Genomic DNA, 10,797 nt, shown 5'->3' with positions numbered 1-10,797 from the left:
AAGCTGTGTCAAGACTGAAAATATTTTCTCTACTGCATAAGCTCCCTTCAGCCTGGGAGGATACAGACACAGGAACACACACTCTGCTGGAGGGGGAACACCTTGTCCACAGCCCTGTACATAGAACATCACAGGTTCTACAGACTCCTGAAATCCAGAGCCCATTCCATGCTCCAGAAACAGGAATACACCTGGAAGAGCCAGTTTAAAGCTGCTTGGAAATGCACCCATGGAAGCCTCAGCAGCTGGACAAGGAACTGGAGGGTTGAGCACAGTGGGAATTGTCCTTGCTGCCTGACACTGGTGTCAGTTCCCAAAAGCTGGGATGGAACAGCAGAGCTGCCTCTTGAATGGTCTTGGTGGGTAGAGAAGGCTCCAGCTTGCAGTGCTCTCCTTTGCTTTTTAACTACCCTGGCATTTCCTGTACAACATGGAACTCTCCAGATAATTCATGGTTCTGGTGTCTTGCCCAGAGAAGCAGATGCCAGTTACAGCCATAAGAAAGAATTTGGCCATTACATGAATTTCACTCAAAGTCTAGAAGAGTAACTGCCTCAGAAATGTAACAGTGTTTCAGTCAGAAGGGTGATATTGGCTGCCTGGGTCAAATAGGGATCACTAAGGATAATTTTTAAATATAATAATTATTAAACTAATAGCAATTACCTTAAACACTAATATATATATATATATATATATAAATTTCCAAAGCTCTTAAGTCTCTTGCCCCTTTCTTTTTCTGAACTAAGTTCTAATTCCTTCCCAGCTCTTGCCAATGTATTTGCCTTTGTTTTCACTTAACCCTCTGCCAAGAGGAATCCTCTTTTCCAGAGAAACCCAGTTACCAAAAGTATTGCCAATTAACACTACTGTCAATTAAATTGAGAATCTCCCTCATACAGCAATTGAGCTTTACACAAATCTGAAACACAAATAATCACTTCCAGGTGACAGTTTTTCTGTTCATAATAGCTCTGTAAAAAACCTAAAATGAACAGAACACCCCAAGCCCAACCCCACCATAGCTGACATGCTCTAGGTAGGGCCAAGAAGGCTGGTGAAGCTCTTTGTGTACCCCAGAATGGTTTGAGTTGGAAAGGATCATAAAGCTTATCTCATTCCACCCCTCTCATGGATAGGGACACCTTCTAGTGTCCCAGGGTGCTCCAAACCTGGCTTTGGACACTTCCAGGGATCCAGGGGCAGCCACAGCTTCTCTGGGCACCCTATACCAGGGCCTCCCCACCCTCACAGGGAAGGATTTTTTTCTAATATCCCATCTAACCCTTTTGAAGCCATTTCCCTTTGTCCTGCCACTCCAGGCTCTTGGTAGAAAGTCCGTCTCAAGTGGCTGAGCCCAGAAATTTATTTTGCCTTCTAATTATCCTGTCAGAAAATACATCTTTTCCTACAGAGAGCAGAATCCTTTTCAACCTCCTATGCAGTGTTAGAGGAATAATACCTCCCAAATGTGTGTGGTTACTTGGTACAGTTTGTCTTGTTCACTTCAATCCATGCTGTCAAATAATCCTGAGTTTGTGTATTTCCATTCTGCAGAGTACCAATCGCAGAGGTGTCGCCCTGTCTGTGATTCCTGACACTTCCACTGTGTGGGAAGTGCTCCCCAGCTGTTGAGAAATCATGGAATTGTGCTGACACTATCAGTCTCCCACCAGTGCATGTGTGATTGGTGCTCGTTTCCTCGATTCAATGACTATGCATATTTTGTTAATGTTCCTTCATCTTTAATGGGAGCACATTTTTTTCAGCACACATTAAAGAAGTCAGCTGTCCTTCTGCTCATGCATTAAGCATGATCATGCATTGACTGAGAAGAACATTACTGTAGTAGCCTAGAAACAGCAGAAGCACATTCATCTGTAAAATAATTAGCCTTGTTTGTAAATATCCTTGGAAGTGATACCATAATTGTATTAAAGAAACATTTAGTTTTTTATTGCTGTGCATTGAAAATTGAAATTACTTCAGTGTGTCTGCAGAGAAGGGAAATGTAGCTTGTGTTGGTATCCAGTAAAACAAGGAGTGACCTCAATATCCAGCGTGTGTGGAGTTTGGGGCCAGATCTGGTACCTGGGACAGAACTTCCCAGTGCTGATGGGGCTTAGGGGAAGGAACAGAACATCTATTTCCATATGAGCTGAGAAGAGGTTTATTCGTGGTGGTTGAAAAGACATTTTACGTAATGGAATCTGCAAGTCCTCGCCCTGGCAGCTGTAACCAGCTCATCAGTAAATCTTCCAGTTTGGAAATTCTCCTGCCTGTGGAGAAGGGAAGGGAGCCCTGCAGAACCCTGGCCCAGTGCTTTCAGAAAAAGTCAAAGAACATTTACTTGGCCATGGCTTAGACACCATAAAAATATCCTGATCTACTGCAGTGTTTGAGTCTGGCTGACCCAAAGTGTCATGATAACAGATTAGATTTGTTCTTGCTGATCATTTCTGGCAGTTCTCTTGAATTTCCCTGGAATGAGTTTTAATGCTTTGCCATGGAGAAGCTCTAGCACACCTCACATTAACATTGCAGCATTAATGTTTATTTTCCCTCTCTTTCAAGGCAGCAGATACTCAGTTTACCATTGCCAGTTTATTTAACCTGGTTTCAGACTTGTGGGAAAACGGAATTTTAAAATCAACAATTTTGTCTTTGTCTGCCAGTGGAGATCCTTTGGCAAAAAGCTTTCACTCTTCACCCTGACCTGTTCACAACAGGTGCAGAGGAATTGGGATTTAATTTTTGTGTAAACCAGCACTTGTCCCTAAGTGCATTTTTAACCAGAGTAGCAGAACCTGCCTCACTCGGTAATATTTAACCCCTGGTGCTGACCTGAGTGGGTTTGGCTGCCCAGCAAGTGCTGAGGCTGCTCCAGGAATCTTTTTATGCCTCAGACATGCGAGGGGCAGTTCTGGGCACACAGGGGTTGGTGCTGCTCCTGCAGGGCTGCAGCAGCACCTCTGGGCATTGTCCCACACGTTTTCCTGATCCAGCCTTGCTGTAACCTCACGGGGAGGGGGAGCAAGGAATGAGCACCTGCAGCCAGGCCCTTGCATTTATGAGTTGTCTCCTCAAACTAACACACTTCCTGTTGAGGCCCAGTCTGTTTTGAGACAAATCCCATAGAATTGGAGTTTATCTCAATAAGTTTTTGCCCAAGTTTTGCAGGATACTTCAAACGAATGAATAGCTGGAAGATGTCACCTGCTTCACCCTTTGGTGGTGAACACTGGCTGTTCAAGAACCCTCATTTCCAGAGGAAGAGCCACATTCCAGCAGAGACTGATGGGTCCTGATTCTCTCTTTTTTTTTTTTTTTTTTTTTTTTTTAAGGACTGTGATACTTGCAGCTGAGAATTAACAGGCAGAGATCCTGTTTGTCCAGAGCTAAGGTGTCAATTTCCTTGATGAGGAGCTTCTGACAGCATTTAAGATTTGCTGGTATCACACTGGGAATTAATCCCTCCTCCACTGGGATGAAGAAGTCATCCCCCTTGGCTAATCCAAGCTCTGGACTGTGGAGGGTCTTAGTGCTATAGTTCTATTCTAGAAACTAAGGAGGAAGTTTGGGGTCATAAGGACTCAGTCTTGTGTCTCCAAATTACCCTCCCTGCTCTGGGATTGGTGACCAGGGACTTCATTGCTGCCTTTTACCTCAATTCACTTATGGCTCTGGGACTTCATCATTCAGTCACCCCTTTCCTTCAGTGTTTCCTCATCCTCTTTATCCTATTGGGTATTTCTAGAGAGGAAATACTCTGGTTGTCAAGGCATACAATAAAGACAAATAGTCTGTGGGAAAGAGGAGGAAGATGAGCCATTCATGCTCCTTAGAGCCCTCTCCACAGTGCATGTTGGGGTTAATTTCACTCCCTGAGCAGCATCCAAGCCTCGAGGGAAAGGTGAGGACAGGGAAATCCTTGGAGAGTGCAGGGGATCCCTGCAGAGGTGGTGCTGGAGGAGGGGATCTCCTACCTGGGATTGTTCAAGTGCCCTTCCACCACTGAAGGACCCAGTGTCTGGAGCTGGTGGACACAAAAGTTTGTGGAACAGTTGGACAAACTGACCTTGTTGCCAAACTACATAATTAACAGCATAACTTACAGGGTACAGCACAAGCTCCAGGCAGCCCTCTCCACAAAGTGTCTCTGGGAAGCAGTGATGGAAGATGTCCATTCCAGACCTGGGCAAAGCTGTACAATCAGTAACATCTGATCCCTGCTGTGTTCCTACCACCTCCTCTTTACCTTGTTTTTCTCATTGCTCAACATTTGTTTTGCCAGAATAAGATGCTAATAAAATCACGCCTAGTTACCAAATTGGTTTTCAAGTGTTGCATTCCAATTATAAAAGCCTAATTCCTCCTTCCACCCACTGAACCTTTTTGGTATTAACAGGCTTTACTATGCAAAGTCATGCAGGGGCTGTTTCGTTTACAGTAATTAAATGAATGTCAATTGTTTTAGTTGTTTCTGAGGGAGAGTTCTACATGAGTATTAGCATGTTCTGCTAACCCTGACGTTCTGCACTTCAGGCCTGCTGCAAACCCTTGGGGGTTGACCACTGACCTGAGACTCCTACCCAGACATGCCAAGTGCATCTCAATGAGACTGAGCTCTTTTTCTCAGTTTCTATGGAACCAGCAGAGCGGAACTAATATAGCATCCGCATATAGATGAAAGAATGAAGAGGAAAAAGGGCTTTACAGCTAAATTAATTAAGCAGATGTACCTGTCTAATTAAAGATGCACTGTCCCTTTTGTACCCTAGCTGCAGTACAAACAGTATTTAAATACACTCTCTACCCATTTCATCTATCAAAATATTTAGTAGGAATGCTCAGATGAAGGTGATATTAGCAAGATGAGCTTCCCATGTATTATTAATAGAAGGGCTCCCAATTATGCACGAATGCTGCAGCACATCTTCATAGCAATGGCAGAAAACCCAGCTGCCCAAGCAGTCACCAACCAGCACATTTGTAACAGGTTGGGCTGTTAAAGATGTCCTTGCCCAGCTGAACACAAGGCTTTGTGGCAGGGCCTTGTGCCTGGGAGCAGCCTCTGCCTCAGCCTGGTGCTACAGGCTGGAATTTCTCAGCTCAAGAGGCACCAGGGACTCAGACTGCTTGGATTTGGCTTTCTTAGATTTCAAAGATATTTATCCTGAGACTTTCAGAGCTGCCCTCAAGGCTAGGAAGTCCAATTCCCATCCATCAACACCCCTCCCCTCCCAAAAGTATCGAAAACTCTGATTTTAAATTCTCACAAAATCACACAATATCCCTATTACCACCTGGACAACCAGGGTCCTTCCACCTGAAGTTACTTAGGAGCAAGAAGGAAATTTGGACAGTACATTTTTCATTTCTCCATATAGATTTAGACACACAGAGCCATAGACAACAGCAACGACCCAAATCTATTGACAGCAACAGGACCAAAGGAGACACCTAAACCCAAAAGCCTGTTCTCCCTGCCTGCATCTTCCCTGAGGCTTCCAGGAGAAACCTGAAGCTCCTCCCCATGCCCTGCCAGGGGGAATTCACACTCACAAACACGAGAAATAGAAGGAGACATAACAGAGGCATCCAACCCAGTTCTCTGACCACAGCACAAATCACTCCCCTTTCTTACAGGCATGAAGGATGTGCATTTCCACAGCCAGAGTCTGAGACAGCCAGCAGGAGTTCATCACAGATTTTTCCAGGTAATAAGTATTCATTGCTGCCACATCCAGCCAGAGAAGGAAAAGAAAAAGAAACCCTGGACATCAACGTGCCCAGGTACAGCTCAGCCAGAGCAGCCACAGGCTGGGAGCTATTACCCCAGGAAAACAGAATTTAGTGACCCACCTGCTCCTGCAGCTCCTTATGTCCTTGATTGGGTTCTGAAAGTGATGAATCTGCAATCAGCTTTCCATGGCTCTGGTTATCCTGTCCAGCTGCTCTGAGTCTTTCTGCCCAGCAGAATGGGGATGGCCACTGCATCTGCAGAGGGGCTTGTCAGCACTTTTTAAATAACCTGAGTTAACAGGGGAGTGAAAACCCCTGCCCCCAACCTCAAACACTGTGGAGAGAGTTCACTGCAGAGCTGGGAGCTTGGTTTTTCTCTTTGCTTTAGGGTTTGCTAGCAGGCACAGAGGGAGAAAGGGAGTGTCTGGGTAGTTTTGATGGAAAAATTAAGACACAAACAATCTAACAGCTTTAATACTCCAAATTGGCTTCATGGGTCTTACACAGTGAAGACAAAACTACTATTCAGAAACAGAAAAAAAAATCTGAACTAAACACAGGACTTCCCTAGTCACGGTGTTTGGTATCTTGCACCACAAAACAAAAGCCAAGAAACTTCCCCTAAAGCCCAATTTCTTACCCTCTGTACTTCACTCAGCCTTGGAGAGCTTCAGATTTAGCACAGCTTGGCTGACTTCCCCTTCCCTGGTGCTAACCTGCTACTTCAGCAACCAGGCTGCAAATATGACAGGGAAAAGCTTAAAATCAACTCTTCTACAAATCATCCTTTTAAATTATAAATTTCTAACATTTTTACATGGAAGGGGCTTAATGATACAGCTTTCTATGAACTCAAAGATAACGTAAGGGTCTTGGTCAGCATTGACATAAAAAGCATCTTGGTAAAAATCCTCCAGGGCCTTGACATGGCTGTAGTAGATGTCCAGGCGCTTCTCAATCTTTTCTTCCTCATCTTTGGGGTTCTGCCTGAGCCGGGCCTGGATCTCTGGAGTGGGAGCTGGTCTGAATGTAGTGTGGTATCTGGAAAGGAGAAGAAATGCCACGGTTTCAGCTCAGCTTGGGGACACAGCGGCCACTTCTGCAGGTACGCCATGCTTTGATCTATCACAATCCTCTTTCTGCTCCAAGCTGGGGTTTTAAAGCAAAGACTGGAAATTTCAGGGCAGGTAATCTGTTATTGCTGCCCTCAAGGATCCTGGATCCTCAAAGGTCAAGGGTTTCTCTGGAGGTGACACTGGTTGTGTTCATCTACTCCACACAAGGAGAAATTTCTATTACATTACCCAGTGTTCCAGGTACAGAAGCATTTCCAGATCTTTTACTTGTAATCTTCAATTCCTATCTTTTAAAAAGCATCTAAAAAACCCTAACCTTAAACATGAACACAGCCCTGTGTCCAGCATTGCTGGGACCTGTCACTTATCTGTGTTTAAGGCTCTCAGGCATTTAACTGCTAACATCTTTATGTAGTAGCAGAAGGGTAAAATAACGTTAATTAACCTGAGATAGGTTTTGGCTATTTTTAATTTTCCAAATGCCACAATTTGGCTTTACTTAATTCACAGTTGTGGCTTCCCTCAGTTACTTCAACAGGAAAGAGGATTTTCATCCTCAGAGTCTTGTAGCAGTGCCACAGCCCAGCTCAGCTGACACCAAAGGAATTCTGATGATGTTCCTGCCTTACCAAAGGCTCCCAACAGTCTCTAAAAATTGCTTTGTAATCAAGTGTTTAAATTCCCTGTTATGATTGGTAATCCTAACTCTCAGTAAATGTCTCCTCTGCCATAACACAAAACCAGCTTATCCCTCTTCCTGTACAGCCAAATTTTCTGAAACTTTTGGGATAGAGCTGCACCCAAGGACGTGGACACAGAGTTCATTCCACATGGGAATCATTTAGGGCACAGCTGAAGGCCACACCCTGCAGGCAGAGGGGCAGGCTTTACACAGTGCCAAGGATTAGCCACAGCACCTAAAACAATTAAATCCACTGAGAATTTGTGAGGAATAAACCCCAGAGTGTGGGAGAGGGAAGCGTGTGAACTGGAGCAGATACTGAACAGCCTAATCCTAATGATAAGAAATGCAAAGATGTGGGAATGATTTGCTTCAGCCCCTTCCTTACTGCTGAACAACCACATTGCTCATTACTAAAGCAAAGAGAGCAGTTACAGCAAATCACTGCTGCTGTCACAAGTTAATGCTGCACCTCGAGTGAGATGTCTGAATAATCATTCCATCACTTTGGGACAAATCCACTCTTTATGGCCTTAATCTTTGAGGGTTCAGGATTTGTCTTTGATGTAATAGGATGCATTCAGCCTTTAGAAAAGCAAAATAAGGGTCTAAAATTTATGTGTGGGAAATCACAAAACCAGACCACAACTGAAATTGTGAACACATGCCAACTCCAGCAGGTATTTGGGAAGATAAATTTATTTGTGACTTGTTCCCTGGAAATCAAGGGGGAAGAAGGCAGGAAAGCTGAAGGTCACTGGTGAGACAAGAGGATGTGACACCAGTGAGATGAACCAACCTAACAGTGACTCAGTGACTCAAATGAGTTTGCTCTACTGAGCAGGAAATACATTAATACCTCCCAGCAGACAGGACCATCACAGGAGGCTGGGGAAGAAAAAGGCAGCAAGTTTTCCATTTTCCCCAGGTGAGAAACCTTCCAAATTCCCATGGGAATGTCTGAAGACCATCTGCACTTAGGCTAGATTTCAGACATCTTCCTTCAGCATTATTTTACCAACCAATTTAGTTACCATGAAAATGTTCGACCATTTCTTGCTGCTGCAGATTTCAGGCACCAGGATTTCAAACCCCCTGTTCTGAGGAGCTGCTGCAGCAGGAAGGTGGGCTGGTGCTTCAGGAGCTATGAAAGTTTTAACTTTTCTTTTAAGGAATCCCTAAGCAGGAGTAGAGCATTCCTGAGCTCCTCAGATTTCTAAGAAGCCTATTTGGTGCTTTCATCTCCCTGGCAGTCAGGAAAATGTTACACACGAGCCAGGAGTGCTCACCTCTCCCCAGTGACAGGATCAGTCCTCCGCTGGGACAGGCGCTCCATGATGGACTCGTAGGGGAGATTAAAGAAGAACACCCTGTGGAGAACACAACAATTAAGTGCATTAACACCCTGAGAACATCACTTCTGACCTTCGGAGTGGCAGTTAATCCTCACCAAACAAAGAGCAGCAGCGGCAGTGACAGTCCCCCCAAACCTGCTGTGTCACAAACATGAGCGCAGGATTTCTGCACAGCTTCTGCTCGTGTTTTGTTTGGTCTGCAGGCTCAGCAAGGCAGGAGCTCTCTGGCACTGTGTGTGCTGTGTGCTCTGACAACTCAGTGTGGGGGAATTGCAGCTGGAGCCTCTCTCAGTCTGTCCCAGCCCTCTCGCCACCCAGCACTTTCCTCTGAACTTCTCCAGATCCATTTCCCAACTCAACCAGCAAGCAGAATCACAGTGAGATGCCCCCAGAGGTAAATAAAACATCTCTGCTGTTCCTGTCAAGGACAGAGAAAGAGCTTGTCTGCCAGAATTCTGCATTGCTCCAGTGCCCATGAGAGGGATTTTCCTCTCCCTGTTTCAGTCCACTTTCACTCCTTCTGCCTTTGTCTCCCCCCAGAGTGAGTCCCCTGCTCTCCCATTCCTGCCCTGCATCCTTCAAAGCAGGATGAGTGGTAAGACAGAACACAAGACCCAGGATGCTGCTGGCAATTCCCTGTCCCTTCCATCAGCACTGCCAGGGAATGGGGAGCAGCTCAGCACAGCTGGGTCTTGCTAGTGACACTGCTGAAAGGAAATATTAATGCTGAATGCTTCATTTGAAGATCAGAATCTGCAATTCCCATTCAGCCCGAGTGAGTGAGAGTTGCTCAGCATCTGAGAGGGGCAGCCCCACAGTGTCCCTGGGCTGGGTCCCACACCAGGAACAGCTTTCCACTGGGGGATGGAGCAGGACTTGCCAACCCATTTCACAGAGATGACACAAATGTCCTTATTGGATGAAGGATGCAGAACCAGAAAACGTGCCCCACATGCACCCAGACACATCCCACTGCTGCATATAAACTGTTGTGCCTTGTGCCCATCTCACATTGATTTCTTGTCTTTCTGGTTCATTATACTGGACCTGTTAATTTTATATTTGTGTTCGAAAGCTCCTCAGCAGAAAATTCTTGACAAACTGCTGAGTGGGAGCAGACATGAATCCCCTGCCCCCCAGCTATTGAACACTAGAGCAGATCTGCACAAAGATCACATTCAACAATTAGCTCTGAACAAAATAAAAAATAAGGCTCCCTTTGAACCTATGGAAATAATTTTTCCCAGTGAAGCACAACCTGAAGGCTGTAAATACACCTTTTTTTACAACACACCTTCTCCTGCTGCTGCCTTCAAGGCCAGGCTTCCTGTTTTCATTTTTGTCTGCTTCTCACAGGAGATACTGCGTGGTTTAGACATTCACCAAAGGAACATTTTTCACTGACTGGGTGGGATCACACCAGATGAAAGGCTGAGCTTTACCTTGGCATGCACATAGCAGATTACTAGAATCCTTTGTAGGATTTAAAGTTATGAAAATCATCTCTCTTTTCAAATGTTTACGGATAATGACTTCTATTCACACTGTGGTAACAAAATAACAGCCAGGAATAAAACATTCAAGATCTTGGAGATTCCAAAGACAGGAAAAGAACAACAGTTTCAACACTCTTTTATCCCTTACACTCTTAGCATTTTGTTTTTCTTTGTTTCTGTTGCCCAACAATGGCACAAAAACGTGATTGTCAGAACAGGTAACATCTGATGATATGTCTCAAGATGAATATTCTAGTAGAGAGGAACAACATTTATACAGTCAAGATAATTGATACGGTTTCCTATTATATCCTGAGATAAACAAACCCACTGAAGGATTAGAACCTGGCATATCAAGAAAGCTTGTCGTAATTCATAGTTAGGAACACAAAAAGTATTATGGTATTTGAAACAGAAGAGCCTAAAAAACTCCACTTAAAAAG

General features: G+C 44.7%; 1 protein-coding gene across 1 annotated transcript in view; it reads right to left on the bottom strand.

Annotated features, from left to right (window-relative positions):
• Positions 1 to 6,539: 6,539 nt before the first annotated feature.
• The window catches only part of AK8 (adenylate kinase 8), a 72,133-nt gene continuing 67,875 nt past the window's right edge, over positions 6,540 to 10,797 (bottom strand). Inside the window, exons 12-13 of the mRNA XM_062505422.1 lie at positions 8,793 to 8,873; positions 6,540 to 6,786 (exon numbers count right to left, since the gene is read on the bottom strand). Coding sequence (XP_062361406.1) covers positions 6,540 to 6,786; positions 8,793 to 8,873 — 328 coding nt within the window. The remainder of the gene's footprint in view (positions 6,787 to 8,792; positions 8,874 to 10,797) is intronic.

The sequence above is a fragment of the Cinclus cinclus genome, chromosome 19 (genome assembly GCF_963662255.1).
Source record: "Cinclus cinclus chromosome 19, bCinCin1.1, whole genome shotgun sequence".
Lineage (NCBI taxonomy): Eukaryota > Metazoa > Chordata > Aves > Passeriformes > Cinclidae > Cinclus > Cinclus cinclus.
The sequence above is the reverse complement of the archived record's forward strand: the minus strand, read 5'-3'. Positions and strand labels throughout refer to the sequence as shown.